The sequence below is a fragment of the Falco biarmicus genome, chromosome 5 (genome assembly GCF_023638135.1).
Source record: "Falco biarmicus isolate bFalBia1 chromosome 5, bFalBia1.pri, whole genome shotgun sequence".
In the NCBI taxonomy this organism is placed as follows: domain Eukaryota; kingdom Metazoa; phylum Chordata; class Aves; order Falconiformes; family Falconidae; genus Falco; species Falco biarmicus.
Window position 1 is genome coordinate 54,189,741 of NC_079292.1, and position 16,354 is coordinate 54,206,094.

The 16,354-nt window shown below is 53.5% G+C and overlaps 2 protein-coding genes and 1 long non-coding RNA gene across 7 annotated transcripts; 1 reads left to right on the forward strand and 2 right to left on the reverse strand.

Moving 5' to 3' along the window:
- Positions 1-519: 519 nt before the first annotated feature.
- Positions 520-1,056, reverse strand: LOC130149386 (uncharacterized). Of its 2 annotated transcripts, none has more exons than XR_008821897.1 (3): positions 927-1,056; positions 785-839; positions 520-648 (listed from the first exon to the last, which is right to left on the reverse strand). It is a non-coding gene; the product is annotated as an uncharacterized LOC130149386 (long non-coding RNA). The 2 variants fall into 2 exon arrangements; XR_008821896.1 differs by having other exon boundaries at positions 522-648; positions 767-839.
- On the forward strand, positions 857-3,977 carry CYREN (cell cycle regulator of NHEJ). Of its 3 annotated transcripts, none has more exons than XM_056338933.1 (4): positions 857-1,477; positions 1,551-2,472; positions 3,034-3,103; positions 3,457-3,977. In XM_056338933.1, the coding sequence occupies exons 2-4, from the start codon at positions 1,862-1,864 to the stop codon at positions 3,697-3,699; spliced, it is 924 nt and encodes a 307-aa protein (XP_056194908.1). In that variant the 5' UTR covers positions 857-1,477; positions 1,551-1,861; the 3' UTR covers positions 3,700-3,977. The 3 variants fall into 3 exon arrangements, with proteins under 3 accessions (XP_056194908.1, XP_056194909.1, XP_056194910.1); XM_056338934.1 differs by having other exon boundaries at positions 857-1,456; XM_056338935.1 differs by lacking the exons at positions 857-1,477; positions 1,551-2,472 and adding an exon at positions 2,534-2,959.
- A 380-nt stretch (positions 3,978-4,357) lies between these two features.
- On the reverse strand, positions 4,358-11,259 carry TMEM140 (transmembrane protein 140). 2 transcript variants are annotated; one of them, XM_056338938.1, is made up of 5 exons: positions 11,125-11,259; positions 10,825-11,023; positions 8,159-8,276; positions 7,467-7,572; positions 4,358-6,701 (listed from the first exon to the last, which is right to left on the reverse strand). In XM_056338938.1, the coding sequence occupies exons 4-5, from the start codon at positions 7,477-7,479 to the stop codon at positions 6,088-6,090; spliced, it is 627 nt and encodes a 208-aa protein (XP_056194913.1). In that variant the 5' UTR covers positions 7,480-7,572; positions 8,159-8,276; positions 10,825-11,023; positions 11,125-11,259; the 3' UTR covers positions 4,358-6,087. The 2 variants fall into 2 exon arrangements, with proteins under 2 accessions (XP_056194913.1, XP_056194912.1); XM_056338937.1 differs by having other exon boundaries at positions 4,358-6,704.
- Positions 11,260-16,354: the final 5,095 nt, after the last annotated feature.

Consider the following 16,354-nt stretch of genomic DNA (forward strand, 5'->3'; position numbering starts at 1 on the left):
GGTGGCATCACAACTCCCACCCTGACTTTGTGTCCAAGGTGGTTGTTGCCACCTTTGTGCCTGAAGGTGTTGGATATAGCCCAAGGAAGACTACAGTTACAGCTCAGATGAGGTCAGGCTCAGGCAGAAGCTCATTAAAGCAGGCAGAAAGTCTGACTGTATAAAACCAGGCCTGCAGTGTGAAATTTTCAGATCACTGGAGACATTTGTGCCTTGAAAGCACAGCATCATTGAGGCTGAAAGCGTCCTCATGTTGTCTGTCCCTGCCCTGCTCGAAGTAGGGTCAGTCAGGGCAGGTTGCACAGGGCCATATCCAGTTTAGAGCATCTCCAAGCATGGAGAATCCACAGCCTCTCTGTGGCACAAATAAGCCACCAGAACTCACCTCCAGCTCATGGGCCCAGCGCACTCCTGTCAAAAGGAGGTCTCAATACAGTTGCTGAACTCAATACAGTTCAGGCCCACGTTCAGTCACTTCCTCTGAGCAGCACTCCGACATGAACTCAGTAGCAAGAACTGTACGCTGACAGGCTCTATTCACGAATACATGCATCAGCCTCTAACAGTCACCTGTCTGTCACCTCAATAACTTGCTTGATTTGAAGCATCCTTCTTTAGCTGAATCTCTTCTCTCACCAGCGCAGAAACCTGAGTGAGCAAGAACACAGACAGTGGGGAAAGGAACTCCCAGCAACACTACAGCACTATGCTGCATTACAGCACTGGGGCTGCAGAAGTGTGACTTCTGCCACTGGTAATACATTACCTCTGGAAGAAAAAGTACCTTATTCTCAGGAGTCAGTCTTCCTTTTGCTCTGCTCCTGCTGCTGGCAGTACACCTACAAAGGAGGTAAGAAGCACAAGGCTGCTGTGAGCGCTTATTTTACTTGGCTTTTCCCCATCTGCTTCACTTCAGAGAAGCTTACAAAGGTAACCATTTAGTCCATCAGATTACCATTGCCATGCTCCTTTCCAATAGACTGCATGCCTGCTCTGTGTCTGTCTGCAGCTGGAAGCAGCATGCTGGCTGACATTTTCCTGGGACCTTCAGAATCTATCTGCATAATTTAAAAAAACACACATGAGAACTGGCACAGGCTCCTCAACCGCCTCCATGCACAGAGCTCCCATTTCAGCCAAGTCATGTAACAACGTAACAGGTGACAGAAAGAATGAAAAGGGCCAACAATCAGCATGTTAGGCATCTCTCTCTTGAGCAGGGCTTTCGAAACGGGCCAGAGTACACCTGGCCAGGATAAGAGGACAAGGACAGAAGCTAAGCATCTAGACTGTAGGCCCTACAGGTAAACATTTGACACTGACTGGAGCTGGAGAAGAGAGCTGTGACATGGAAAGCCAGCAACCCTGACAAGCGCCAGCCTTCTGGGATTTCGGAGGATTGCAACAGGCTGGAAGCCTTACTGCTTCAATCCTATACTAGAAATCCAGCTCTGAGGTCAGCTGCTGGGAGACCCAGGTTATTAGCTCGACCTCACTTTGAGAACAGTTTGCCTGTAGCAACAGCATGTCAGGGTCCTGCTTCTGAACAGGTAGCAGCAAAGGGAAATGAGCCCAAAAGCAAGCAAGCCCAGTGGGGCCCCCCTGCCTCCTTTAGAGAAGGTACCTCAGAATCAAAAGGAGAGTCATATTCCTCTTGCTCTGCTCTTACTACTGGCAAGACACCTACAAATGGGGTAAGAATAGTGATGCTGCTGTGTTAATTTCATTCTGCCTATCTCTATCCCTCGAGTCCTGCATCCAAGTGACAGGTTATCATTCTCCTACAGGCCAGAGTGGTTTGGCCTCATCACCTCCCACATGGTGAAGGACCCTGCCTACTCTGGTCGGTGCAGGTGCACCCATGGGAAAGCCAGCGGTTGTCCCAAAGCAAGAGCTGTCAGCTGCTGCTGGGCCTTCTGCTCTGCCAGGCAGGGTGGGCGCAGGCTTTGCGACGGGCTCCGCCTGCCCCTCACCGCTCCGCGTCCCGCCCGCTGGGGCACCCGCCACGGCCCTTCGCCCGAGGCCCCGGCGGCGCAGGGCGCGGAACCGCTGCCGGCCCGCGCTCCCCCTGAGGAGTCCGGGCCGCCTCTGCGTGCGGCGGGGACGGGGGCACGGCCCGCCCCGGGCGCAGCAGCCGCGGGAGGCGTCCGGCGGGCTGTGTCGGGCCGCGGGCGGGGCGGGGAGAGGGCGACAAGAGCGGAGCCCGCCCCGAGCGGCGGCCGCGGCTCGCAGCCCCCGACGCGCCGCCCGTCCTGACGCGGCGGCGACAGCACCGAGTGCCGGCAGGGGGCGGCCTAACAGCGGCAGCGCGGCGGGGGCGTGGGGAGAGCGGGCTCTGCCTCCGCCGTGGGGGGGCCGGGGCGGGGGCCCAGGAATACGTCTGCGGAAAGGTGCCGTTTGCACAGCTGCCGCTGCGGAGCCCGCTTTGCTCCTTTGTTCGAATGTTGAAGGATGCAGCCCTCTGTGCATCGGGTGAGGTTTTGGAGTAAAGTACGCCAGCCCAGCGCATCTGCCCGCCCCGCCCACCCGCCGGCCTCTCCCCGCAGCCCCGCACCCGCCCGCGCCTCCCGCCCGGCTGCCCGGCCCGAGCGAGCGCCGGCTCCTGTCCTGTCGGGTTTTGGGGGCGTTGTGGTTGTTTTGCTGCTCGCCTGCAGCCCCGCTGTAGCGAGGCAGGGGACTGGCGGCAGACGGCTGTCCGGCAGCGCTCCGCCCCGCCCCGCCGTGCTGCGCGGACGCGGCTCGGCCCGGCGCTTCCCGCTGGCGGCGCGGCGCGGCTCCCGGGCCCGCCCCGTCTCCCCCCCGCCCCGTCTCCCCCCCGCCCCCTCCGGCCGGCGGCACGGGGCATGGCGGCGGGTGGGCGGCGGCGGCTCCTCCCGGCGTGGATGGTGGCGGCGAGGGACGAGCGGGCGGCGGCGGCGCCTCCTAAGGCCGCTCGGCGGCGGGCGGCGGCGGGGCCCAGGTAGGGCCGCTGTGACGTGGGGGCGGGCGAGGCCGGGCCCTGGCGCGCTGAGTGTCTCCCCGTGCGGTGTCCAGGGCGGCGGCCGTGGTGCACTGCATGAACGAGGCGGAGCTGGTGGACGTTGCCCTGGCGGTCCTGGGCGAGGTGAGCCCGGCTCCCTAGGGGCGGGGACGCGGCCCTGGTCGCACCCGAGCGCGGCCGGGCGGGCAGGAGGGCTGCGGGACGCGGGCAGGGAACGCGCCGCCGCCGGCTCCCCGGCGGCCCTCTCCGGGAGGCGGGTCTGGGGGCGCTGCCGGGCGCCGCCCGCCTTTCCCAGTCCCCTTGTCCCCTTCCCTGAGGCTGCCGGGGCCGGTGCCTTTGCCCCTTGGCCGCCCCGGAAACCGCCTCCGCGGCGGACCGGGACCGACGCGGGGTGGCCCGCAGGGGCGGTGGGGTGGCCCCCGCCTCCCCGGGTGCTCCCGGGCGCGCAGCCCGGCCTGGTTGTTCTCTTTGGTTAGAACCTGGACCGCGAGGAGGAAGGTGAAGAGAAGGCCCCGGCCGGGAGCGGAGAGGAGCGGGAGCTTCAGCCACCACCGAGCGCGGCTCCCGCAGGCACAGCCAGCGCGGGGGCAGGCAGTGACCGCGGCCCCGCTCCGCCGGCCCCTCCAGCCCCTGGGGCGCGTGCCGGCGCGGCGTTGGCAGGCTGGGAGGACTCCGAGGACGATGCTCTGAAATATGTCAGGGAGATATTTTTCAGCTAACGTTGCCTTCTCTGAGGCTCCCCGGAAGCAAAGGGGACAGTGGGGAGAGTGTCCCCTCCCCCAGCACTGAGGATGGTGGGGGGACGGCCTGGCATGGGCCGTGTATCTGCCGTGTTGGTGGCTTGTGGAGCTGGTGGAGGCCATGGGGGAAAAGGAAGGGGGTACTCGCTTCTCCCGCTGTGTGCTGGGTTCAGTGGGATTTGGCTCCAGAGTAGTTTATGTTCATTTCTGTTTGGCATCTCAGAGCATGGAGAGATTAAAGAGGACATGTGGGTTTCTGTGAGTGTCCTTTTGGCAGGTCCCTGCTGGGACTGAAGGGGAGCAGGGAATTGCTGGCCTTGAAGGTCTTTGCTGGCTCTGCAGAGCTGGATAGCTGTGGTCAGCCTTGGGTCTCCCTTGTTCTTGCGGTCCTTCTGTGATAGCTACAGTGGGCCGTGGCAGGCTGTCCCCTTTGGGGACACTGAATTTGTCTCCAGGCTCAGGCCAGGCTTCCTATAAGCTGAAGAAGGCATGGGTGGGAGCAGACGGGCGGGAGCAGGGTCTATCCTGAGGGAGCTGAGCCCATGGTAGTGTGCGTGGGGGTTTAGGAAGGCATGAGGATGGCTTAGCATCCTCTTCCTGGTCCTAAGGGGGGCTGAACAAACCACATGAGTCCAGGGCAGGTGTGAGAGACTTTATTGAAATAAAAAATCGGTCAAACCAGCATCAGCAGCCACATTCCCACCAAGTCTGCAGCAGGAGAGAAAGTGGACCCTCATGTCCCCAAAGGGGATGGAAGGCGAAGCAGGCACTTCGTGCAAGGTTACAGACATGGCGTGGAACAGTGCTATGCACTGCCACAGCAGAGAGACTCCATCCAGTGCTGGCAACGACGGCCCAGCTGGCGCACTGCACTTGTCGTTTGGCAGCCCTGGCACTGCTCCCTGAGCACAGACTTGCACCAGGCACGTGTTGGTCTGAGCTAGCTTTACGGTGAACTGCCCTCCACAGAACCCATTCTCCTGCAGTCTCAAAGGCTGCTGGAGTGCTGGGCTCAGCCCTTTAATACCAGCAGGGACAAACCTGGGGCTCTGCACCAAAATATTCAATTTTCTCATGGAAACCCTCCTTATTAGGGCTGTTCAGCAACTTGTTAGGCTGCCTCTCCAGGTGCTCTGCTGCTGCTGGGGTTGGATGTGGGCCACTTCACCCTAAAGAACTAAGGCAGAGTCCCTCTAGATATTATTCCAGCAGTTGAAATACAGATACTCCTGCTGAATAGGGTATTTCCAGTGTATCTCTGGGGCTGTCACTGCTGTGATGGCAGTGTGAAGCCACAGCTCCCTCGAAGGCATCCCTAGTCAGTGAACCTCCACTACAGCAGGTGACGAAGGAGCAGTGTCTGTTTGGGCATCTCCAAGAGAGGAAGCCTGTTTGCTTCTCTGCCTATACTTAGGCTAGTGTTGTGGTTTAACTCCAGCCAGTAACCAAGCCACACACAGTTGCTTTCTCAGTGCCCCCACAGTGGGATGGGGGAGAGGATCGAAAAAGTGGCAAAACTTGTGAGTTGAGATACAGTTTTATAAGTAAAGCAAAAGTTGCATATGCAAGCAGAGCAAAACAAGGAATTCATTCGCAACTTCCCATCAGCAGGCAGGTGTTCAGCCACCTCCAGGAATGCAGGGCTCCATCACACACAATGGTTACTTAGGAAAACAAACACCATAATGCCAAGTGTGTCCCCCCCCTCCCCTTTTCTTCTCCTTTCCTCAGCTTATATACTCAGCATGATGCCATATGGTATGGAATATCCCTTTGGCTAGTTTGGGTCTCCTGCCCTGGCTGTGCCCCCTCCCAGTTCCCCATGCCCCTCCAGCCCTCTCACTGGCAGGGCCCAGGAAACTAAAAAGTCCTTGACTTGGTGTAAACATTAACTATCAACAACTAAAAACATCAGTGTGCTATCAACATTGCTCTCATACCAAATCCAAAAACTGCACCAGCTACTAAGAAGAAAATAACTCTATGCCAGCTGAAACCAGGACAGCTAGGTATGGCCAGAGCTGTGTCCACTGTGTGCTCATTCTCATCTGTCTCCTTCACTGTCTTCTGGTTCAGCGCCAGAAATGCTGTCACTTTGATGCTTTGTCCCAGGCTGAGGAGTGTGTTACGTGCTGCAGTTCCTGGGAAGCTTCCATGCTGTGCTGTGGGTGTTGGTGGCTGCTGCCTGCTCACTGCAGGGGTGCGCCGCACACAACTACGTGCCAGAGCATGGCTGGACATGGGCCTTTGGACCAAGGATGAAATTCCTGCCAGTGACTAAAACTGCAGTGGGATTACTGTTTTAAATCAGGTTATCAATACCTCTTGCATCTTCTTCATTGTCAAATCTCAATGGGCAGGGCCTCCTCAGTACAAACAGCTTTGATATGGGGTTGTGTGCTTGGCCCAGCTGAGGTGTATAGTGGCAGTGACAATTTGGAGCAGTAGCAGAGCGTAAGTCCCAAGCAGTGCCAGGAAGCCTCCAGTGAAATCAGAGGGGTGAATCCAGTGCGAGGTTTGGAAAAGAAATATACCCAGGCCGCCAGACAGGATTGTCAGCTTGATGACGAGTACGGTGAGGATCACCTTCCATCCCTTTTGCTCCTCTGTGCACTTCACATGTGCAACAAAAATGGGGTAGAAGATGCTGAAGACCAGGCAGCCATACACACACACCCTGGATAGTGCCATTCCTAGTAGGCTGATGCCCATCACCTGCAGATGCCTGTAGTCCAGGCACTGCAGCTCCCCGGCTGTCTCATTCCACAGGCAGAAGTTGTAAAAGCCAATGCGTTTTTCAGGGAGGTTGACCAGGTTCCCGGCTTCCCATAGCAGTGCGTAGAACATTAAGGCCGAGGTGCCGGCAGCCTCCAGGAGGGTCAGTGCACAGAGCAGGTGCCTGGTGCACCTCTGTTGCAGCAGACCCATCCTGGTGCCCACAAGCTTTCTTGGTATCATGGTAAAGTCTGCTGTGGGGACACCTACTGCAAAACACAAAGTGGGGGACCTCTTGGTGGTTGCGTGTTATGGCACCCTTCCCAAGATGGGCAGTGAGCCTGTGTCACTGAGGTCTTGGGACTTCCTTTGCAAGTAAAGCCAGAGTGTCTCAGTCCTGCCTCTGCTGTGCATGTGTTACTGGGTTGAGGGGGATGCATTTTTTGGTCATGCAAAGGTGGCTTAATGATGTCCCCTACGTGGACCAGCACTGGGAGGACAGTAGAGTTCCCTTATCCCCACACATGCCCTTTGCACCATGGTCTCACATTGGACAAGAAAGGCATCTGTCAGCGAACTGCAGTGATGGGAGGGCAGCAAAACACTGCTATCTGGTAAGGAGGGGGTTAAGAGCTATTCTGGGAAAATGTTTTTTTTTCCAGTTCTGGTCAGATAAGGACATCCTTTGTGATCTTTGGACTACTGGCTAAAATGCAGGCATGACAGGGTTTGAAGTGCAGGGCTCCCCCTGCCGCCCCACCCCCCCAGCACTGGAACAACCAATGCCACTGATATCACAGTTTCCCGAATCCACATGCCCCTGAGGCTTTTGCTGCCGTACATTTATGGGCACAGCAGGGCTGATTGCCTGCAGCCCTGCTCCCCACTGAGGCTGTGAGACACGGTGCTACTCTGTCCCGGTTGCCTGAGGACTGATGCTTCGTGTGGGCAGACAATTGTCCACCGCAGACCCACCCACAGCCACTTGACCTCCTCTGAGGCCCAGGAAAATGGGTGCTACAGAGACAGACCTGCAACTGCCATCTTCCTCGCTCCTCTCTGACCGGCTGGACTCCCTGCTCCTCTCCCAGAAATGTGGGCTGTCCTCAGTGTCCACTTGCAGGCTTCTGCTTTGTGCTGAGAAACAGGGAAGTGGCATCAGGAAGGGGTATCCCTGGCTGCAAGAGCCACGAGGCATTGCAGCACTGTCCACCCAGGTTTGTACAGTGGCACAACCACAGGGCAAAGAATTCAAGAGACCTTGGTTTCAAGCTCAGCATCTGGCTTGAGGCTCTGCAGACAACCCCCTTCCAGCCTCTGCCAAGCATTATCTCCTGTGAATCATTTATCACCTTGCCTCAAGAAGTTCACAACTTCAGTCCCACTTCTTCCCTCCGCTGCCCATTGCCCAGTATATCATCCTGATGTCCTAGATGCCCCAGGCCATCACCCCACAGCTGCTTATGATTTGGTACAGTCTCTGAGTTTTTAGAGTGCCAGGTCAATCTGTACCTGGTGCCTAACTGCAGTGCTGGTGACTATAGAGACCCTTCATCATCCCACTCCCAATCCTCGCCTCCCCAGATGCTTGGGAGTGGGGCACCAATGTTTAATGTGCACAGAGATAAAGCTTCTGTGTCCCAAACTCCTCCTCCACACAATCACTGTCAGCAGGAGCACACACACACACTATGGAAGGGAGTCACAGCATCCAGACACCGACCTGTCTCCTCCCCTGATGAATACTTCACTACTTCTTGTAGCTTCCCTTGGAGGTCTTCTTCACAACAGGCTTCTGGAGAGACTGGAAGGTCACATGGAGGATGCCCACTGTTCTGAATCTACAATGAAGACACAAATGACCAGGAAAATATCCGTGCTTGGGCCCAGAGCATGTAGGAGAATGAGACCTCACACACATGTAATTTCACCAGGGTTTGTCTTGCCCCTGGTATTGCTTCTTGGTTTGTCTGTCTTTACATGTGCTCTCCTGCAGCCAGTTGTTGCAGCTCTTCTCTCGCTGTCCCACAGGGGCTCACATCCACGTACCATTCTCCTCGCCATCCTGCCTCACAGCCCTCAAAGGGAGAACAAGTTTCATTTGGAGGGGGCTCTTGGTCACCTGACCATCTCCCCAGGATTTCTGTCAGAACTCAGAGCTGGGACTGGGACAGCCCAGCCAGATCCTGGCCCTGTCTACCTGTCAACTCTTGCTGTCATATTTCTTTAGACTGGTTTCCTAAGGAAGGCAGACTCCTAGGAAGATGGGCTTTGTGTTCCACCATCTCACGTTATCTTTTATTTAGCAGCACCATGCACACTCTTCCATAAAATACAAAAGCAATTAAAAAACTGTCCTAGTTGCACATGTTTAATAGAGAGTGGACAGAGAAATAAATTCCTAGCAGGTTTGTGGAACTATATGGCAGGAGTGGAGGTGAGCCACCTCAGAGACTCTGCACTGCTATGTGATCTCCACATGTGTGAAGGCCTGAGGAAATCCCATGGTGTATCTGCCCTCTCCTCTGCTTTCAGGCTCACGTCTATAAGGACCTAGTTTCTTTTCCCAGCAATGCCCCCCTATTCACTCTGCCAGATTGCAGGCAGATTTACCCCTCAGCCTCCTGCAGCCTCCCCAGCCCAGCAGGCATGACTGTGACTTTCCAAGGCTGGAAAGGCCATGACTGTGACAAGGGACAAAAAAAATGCTTGGTGTGTGTGCCCTATGCCAGCTGGGGCAGACAGCACACAGCTGGCTTGGAGGTGACCTACAGATTGGCAATGAAAGCAGAGACCTGCCACCAGCACAGCCACAGACATGGCACCTGTGAGCTCTTCAGCTTGGCCCTGAGGCTAGTTTGAGGGCAGCCTGGCTGAGAAGCAGGAGATAAACAGTAAAGAGCTGTCACCTGGTGTCCAGCTGGGGCTTTTCCCAGACATCCACAGCCCCTCTACCTCTATGGAGTTGCCTGTGCCTTCAGACAGAGCATCTGCAGCTCTACCTCAAAGGTGCAAGAAAGAGGAAAGCAAGCACAATGCCATGAGCCCTTGCCTGGCTTCAGCCCCTCCTTGTTTCTGGGCAGGCATCACTGGAAGCACTGGACTTCACCTTGGGGGAAGCTCTGTGTCTCAGTTTCCCAGGTAGAGAGGGGCTCTGTGCACACAGCTCTGGAGCTCCCTGGGGTGTCTGTGTGCGAGATGGGGCTTGTAGGGACCCTCTGTGCTGCCAGGACAGCAGAGCCCTTCCCTCTGCCAGCTGGTAGGTGGGTGAGCACCTTCCCAGGCTGGAGCTGTGCGTGCCCCTCAGCGAGTGCTGGCCGAAGGCAGTGGGACAGGGAGGCCAAGGCACACAGCTCCAGCACAGGAGCTGGCCTCTGTGCAGGAATGAACATATCTGTGGAGCCGATGGACCCTGCTGCAGTGAACAGGCTGAATGCAGAGGGGTGAGGGAACAGGCATTTTCTCTTGCACCGAAGAGCTCCACAGAAGACTGCTTGCCTGCATTCCCCCTCCCCAGCTGCTAAGGAGAGTGATGCCATGCAAGAGTGGTAGGAAAGGAAGACAGCTTTGGACTTAGCATCTTTCCTTCAAGCCACCCACTCCTCCCCAGGATCCCTCTTTCCCCGTGGACAGGATTAGCTGCAGGGAAGCCGTAGGTGAAGAAAGGCTGCTGACAAGCTAAGGATTGCTGGCAAACAGAAAACAGCCAGCGGGATGCAGACCAGGCTGCAGAGGAACTGCCCCAAGAATGTCCTACAACTATGGAAGGGCCTGCTGCCTCCCAGACATTGGCACCCTGCAGTACCACTTCTGGCAGCAACTCCCAATGCCAGCAGCATTGAGAAGGTGGAGGACTTGTTGCAGCACTATCAAAACTAGCCAGCTGCAACAAGGCTTTTACCATGACATACCAGGTTAACTTCAATAAGTAGTTCCCACACCTTTCTCCAACACAGCCACCAACCCCCAACAAGGTTTCAAAAGTTCATCTACTGTCTGTGCTGTTGCTTCATCCTCTTCAGGCCAGTCCACCCTGCTTCTTGCCTCTGCTGCATCCAGAGTCTTCTTTCTCCAGCTCCTCTTCCAGCCAGCCTCTTCTCATCTGGGCCCCCTTCTTCTCCTTGTCTTTCCTACATCCAGGGTGCACTCTCTCCTCCCTCTGCTTCTTCTAGGTCTCTCTTCATCCAGAACTCCTCTTCTGTACCCCTTACAGCTATTTAACTACTTAGCAGGAACCAGCCACAGCTGCACATTATCCACGTCAACCAACCCACGGCCCCTGAAGCCAGCCCACAGCTGTATATTATCAATGTTAATTAAACTGCCTTCATTCCTCTATAAATCCTCTACCACTCCTCTGCAGGGACTGACTCAGTGGAGGATACTTACGGGCTGCCCATCTGGCTGTGTGTGGAGCTGAAAGGCGCTGGAGAGGGCTGAGCGGGTTCGTGCCTGCTGCTGGGTCTGGTGCTGCCTGGGCGCTGACACCACAGGCCCTCTTGCGTCGAAGGCAGCTGTCGCTGCTTTCTCTTTCGGTTTTGAGGGCCACGGTAGCTTGATGCAGTGCTCCTCCCTGATACTGCGTCATCTAAATAGAGCCAGAAAACAAACTGAGCCCAGCCGCGGCCGGCCGAGCCAGGGGCAGGGTTGCACTTTCCACTTTCTTCTCCCAGATGGGGCTAAACTCACCCAGGAAAGCTGTGCTGCTAGAGGGGCTTGGGCGTCTACGGGGACTGAGATGAGTTCGTTTTATTGGGACGCTTCAGTAGAGGTGACTGACCGTCCCAGCGCTGACCCCGGTACTGCAGCACTGTCAGAGTTCACTGACCACTCTGCACGCTGCTGCCCGCCCTCTCCTCCCTAGAGCCGAGCTCCCTCCCGCCCGCAGGCAGGGCGCGGGTGCAGGCAGCGCGCGGGGAGAGCGGCCCGCTGCCTGGCGTGACGGGAAACCTGCTGCCCTGCTCTCAGCTGGGACAGAGTTAGTTTTCTTCTTAGTAGCTGGTGCAGTGCTGCGTTTTGGATTTGGTGTGAGAGCAATGCTGATAGCACACTGATGGTTTTCATTGTTGCTGGGTAATGTTTGTACAAAGTCAAGGACTTTAGTTTTTCAGACTGTTAAAGAAAATGTATTTTTAATTAAGAAATTTAAAGTGCTGAAGCTGCTAAATGGCAGAACCAGGCTTCATCCCTTGTATAGCCCTAATCCAAGGCTGGTTTAAAACTTGGTCAAGTTAATCAGTGGGAGGACAGAGAAACAATAGATGATCAATTTGTGTACACAGGTGCTCTCAGAAACGCAGGTGTTTCTAGAAAAAAATCAGCATATGTGAATAGGAATTGCTTGTTCAAAGACTGAGTGTGCTTGAAGGACTGTGTGAGTTAAAGCAGCAGAAAGATCATGATCCAAGGAGGACCTTGGAACCGAGGCAGAGACTGGAACCAAATAGATGAATCAAATGGGACAGAGTCAGCTGATGGATTCGCAGAACTGACAAGACCGAAGTAAACTTCTAAAAACTTCAGACATTGACTAATGATTTGATGAGTGTATATAAGCTGTGCTGTATCCCTTTGTTCTCTGCCACTCACGGAGGCGGTGGCCCAAGTCCTAGTTGTGATTAAAGCAAACCTAGTGGTACCCATGTCTGTGTGAATTTCTCCTTTAAACACAGGCCTTGCTGATGGGAGGGCTGGAGGGTCACGGGAAATTGGGAGGGGACACAGCCAGGTCAGCTGGCCTGAACTAGCCAAAGAGGTATTCCATACCATGGGGCGTCATGCTTGGTATATAAACTGCAGAGGGTGAGGAGAAGTCGTGGTGGCTGGGGCCTGCCGATATGATCAGAGACTGGCTGGGCATCATTCAGCAGGTGGTGAGCAGTTGTATTGTGCATCACTTGGTTTCTTTTCTCCCATCCCTTTTGATTTCATTCCTCTCCCCTTCTCCCTCCTTTTCATTATAACTGTTGTTGTTGTTATTATTATTATTGTTCTTTTAGTTTTATTTCTATTCTTAAATTGTTCTATCTCCACCCTCGAGTTCTGCATTTTCCAATTCTCTTCACCATCCCCCTGAGGGGGGAGCCAGCGAGTGGCTGCACGGTACGTAGTTACCAGCCGGGGTTAAACCTCGACACCTCTGAAACCTCAAGCGGTGTAAGGAGCAAAACTCTTATTTTAGGCCTCCTGGCCAGATCCAGAACCATTTGTCCTGTCCTATAAGCAGCCTTCGTGGTGGGTCTGTTAGGAGAGGTGTGTGCTGGAGGGTGATATAGGTGGGACAGCTAGCCATGAAGCTGTTCACAGAGTCCTACCTACTGATTCCACATTTAGGCATAGTCTGGAAACCTCCAGGTGGTACACATATTGTGAACCTGTAATATTGACACTCACATCCAAGAGCACGAGGTAAGTGAATGGAAATATGGGAGGAAACCCTAAAAGAAGCTTAATGGATAGAGCCATAAGGCAGGTGGGAGTGGGGAGGTGCCTTCCTGTCTGGCCTGTGTGCATTGAATAATTTTAGCGTGGAGAAGGACAGGGATCTGGATTGAGGTGGTTCAGATCATAGATTACTTGAGCAGGGGTTATGGTGGGAGAAATCAGGTGTGGGGGCAGAAGGCTTGCAGCAAATAAAGCCTAGCAGGCCACAGCTGCTGAGCTGCAAGTGGTGAATGATGGGGACCTGGAAGCCTTGGGGCTGAACATGGCCATCATCTAATGTTGCAGTTGCTGGCTGGGAAATTGGGGAAGGAGCCGAGACTACCAAGGCAAGACCTCTGTTCCCGTGAAGAAACACGCATTGGCATGGGAGGCATGTTTGTGCTGTCAAGAGGGGCGGTCATGCAGTTTGGCCTCACACCACTCACTTTTCTGTCATTCAGGAAGGAAACAGGTGTATGATTTGGGTCTGGTGACTCAGGTGCTTAGCTGGCCTCAGCACTGCAGGGGAAGCTGCTGTTCCACTGCCACAGGCAGAAGGCACAAGCAGCTCCTTCACAAACATCCTCATGTCACATTGGGGTCCTGTTTGCTGAAGCAATCAGGATGACTGCCACAGTGGGCCTGCTTTGTCATGCCACAGCACTTCTCCCTGCAGCCACCATCCTCCTAGAGGGGTGGCTGATCCCCTTCCCATCTCCTGAACCTCAGGCTTCATGAGCGCGACAGATGGCCACACATCCTGGCTTTAGTTTTTGCACTCACCTCCGATCTCTCTGGCCTTTTCTGTGCTGCTCAGAGCATTTGGGAATGTTAGCATGGTGTCTTCCCGGCCAGAGCTTCTTGCCTGATTGTGTACCTATGGCAGAAGCGCTTCTCTGGAAACACTTTGTCTCCTCCCCTGCAGGGTCTCAGTCTTTGCTGCTTGTAATGCCTCCTGGGATGGCATGGCTGCCAGCAGGGAGAGGTCCAGTCAGCCCCTGGCTCAAAACCTGCCATTGGTCCCAGCTGACCTTCTTATTCTGGAGGCCTCCTTCCACACCTTTGGCTGTGTCTCTGGCAGGTAGTTCCCCTGCCTTCTCCTTCTAGGCATTTATCCAGGGAAGATTGTGCCTGAAGGCTGGGCAGGATGCGATATGCCCTGCTGTTCTCTTTCCTAGGGACATTTTACGGGCGTGCTCTGGCTGCTCCTTTGGTTTCTGATTCCCAAAGTCTATCTGATGGGGGAGCAGTTGGGGAGGATACATGTGATGGGTGTAGGGTGGGGTAAGCAGAAGGATGATGATCAACGTGTCTCATGGAGAAAGAACAGGAAGGGAGAGGAGAAAGCAGGGCTTCTACATATGTGTGCCCGGAGGTAGGAGGAATTGAATGGAGTGTTTGGGCTGATGGGACCTGATGTGTATGGGCGGGAAAGGAAAGCGCTTCCTACAGAAGCCAGCTTCCACTAAATTCCTTTGCAATTGTTTCTTCCTGGGATTGTTTCCTGAAATAGAAATACCATTGCTTGTGTACATTAAGATGTTCACATGGCTTTACAGTGGAATGAACTGCTCTGCAGCTCTTGGTTTCTTATGGTGCAGTTAAAGCAAACACAGCAACACTGTCGGCAGTTCTAGTAATATTAAGGATCAGAAGTAAAGCGCGAGATGAGCTGGGACCTTGAAAAGTGTTTTGCTTATTTTAGCCTGCTGTTTCAAAAGTAAGCTACTACACTTGCTTCCCAGAAGTTGATCATGACCCTGGTCCTCATTCCTGAGGGAATATCCACAGCAGAACTCCATTCCCTCTAATTACTCAAAAACTCTCTGAGCTATAGCTAGTACTGTCCTATTGTACCAGACTTGAGGGATTCCTGTGGGAGTCCTTAGGCTGGTGAGAATTGGAGTTCATATTCTTCTACATTGTTTAGAAATCACTTTTATTCAGAAACAATCATAAAATTACTATTTTTTTCCTCATCTGTAACCTACTGACAATTAAAAATAATAAATCTCAGTGAAACAAAGCCAGCTCTGTGCTTTTCTTCCTATATCTGTCACGAGGAGGTTGCAAGCAACCTGAGAGCCAGAGTCCAAGGTAGTGCAAAGCTAAATGGCTTTGTGCTGTCTGCTTGTGTGCTGCCGGATTTCATGAGACTGAACCCTAGTCCTGCAGGGTATCAAATGCAAGGCTCTCAGAACTCGTTTTCCAGCCTGGCTGCAGCCTTTAGTTTGGAAGGTGCTCCTCCACCATACTCACACCCAGTTCTAGCCCTGACAGAAAGCTGACCCAGTTGCCTTGTAATAATGACTTGTGCCTATGTGTCTAATTTTTTCTTTGTTATTGCATTTGTCTTGCTGTAACACAGTACGATTTTTCCTCGTCTCTTATACACACAACAGAGGGGCTGTATGGGGTATTTCCTTCCAGCAATACTGGGGTAATATAATTGTCCTGTCTGATACTTCAGGCATGAGTAGGCTTCCCTTTGCATTTGATAGGTCTGGTCTATGTGGAAAAACAAGGCTTACCAATTGCTGTCCTGTGTATACTTCATACCCTACTTTCCCCCTGCACCAGAGCCGTTGCAGCAACATGGCTCAATGGCTGCAGTGTGAGGTTCTACCCATCTAAGGCACCTGGCATTTTAAGTATTTGGCCAATTCTTCCTTCTTGCAGATACAAAATAATTTAGTTTTTCTCTATTATTGACGATTCTAGCTCAAGCCCTCTCAAATGCTCAAAATTTGATGCCCCTGATTTTACAGCAATGGATTCCAATGTATGGATTAAAATGGAGTATGCTGTAGAAACAGCAATGAGGTAGAGAGAGGAAGTCCACTGACTTCTTTACTGGGCAATCCTACATGCTAGGAAATTTAAAGGAGACAAAACTCAGTACTTGTCTTAAACAGCATAGTTTTAATCTCTTTTCCCAAATGTCTGTACAATGCTAATTACACATAGTAAATGTACAATACGAATTAAGAAGATGCAAGCTATGCAGGTATATGACTGTAATGAATAAAATATTACCCAGGTATGTAAGAACACATGAATGGCCATACTGGTTTAGGCAAAGGGGCCATCTATCACAGCACCCTGCCTCAAAGGTGACAGTGCATGGATGCCCAGGGCAGAGCAGGAACAGAACCAACATGCAATACTCTTCCCAAGCACTCTCCCAGATTCTCACTCTTTTCAGCTGAGGAGATTTCTGAAGCCATATGTGTCTTCAAAAACTACCAGTGGTCTATCTATAAGGTACATGTCCATCTAAATCCATGTGATTTTTGCATCCATGACATCCTTCAGCAGAGTTCCACAGACTATTTGTGTGGATTTTATGTCAAATGTTTTTGAGTGTAACAAGTGTTTGGTTTGTTAATGAAAGGGGGAATGTTTTTTGTAGCTTACAAATCTCCAGTTTTGTGGCTTCTGACTCCGGTTTTTCTACTATGATCAAGGAATCGTGGCTTCAGCTACTTGGTGAATA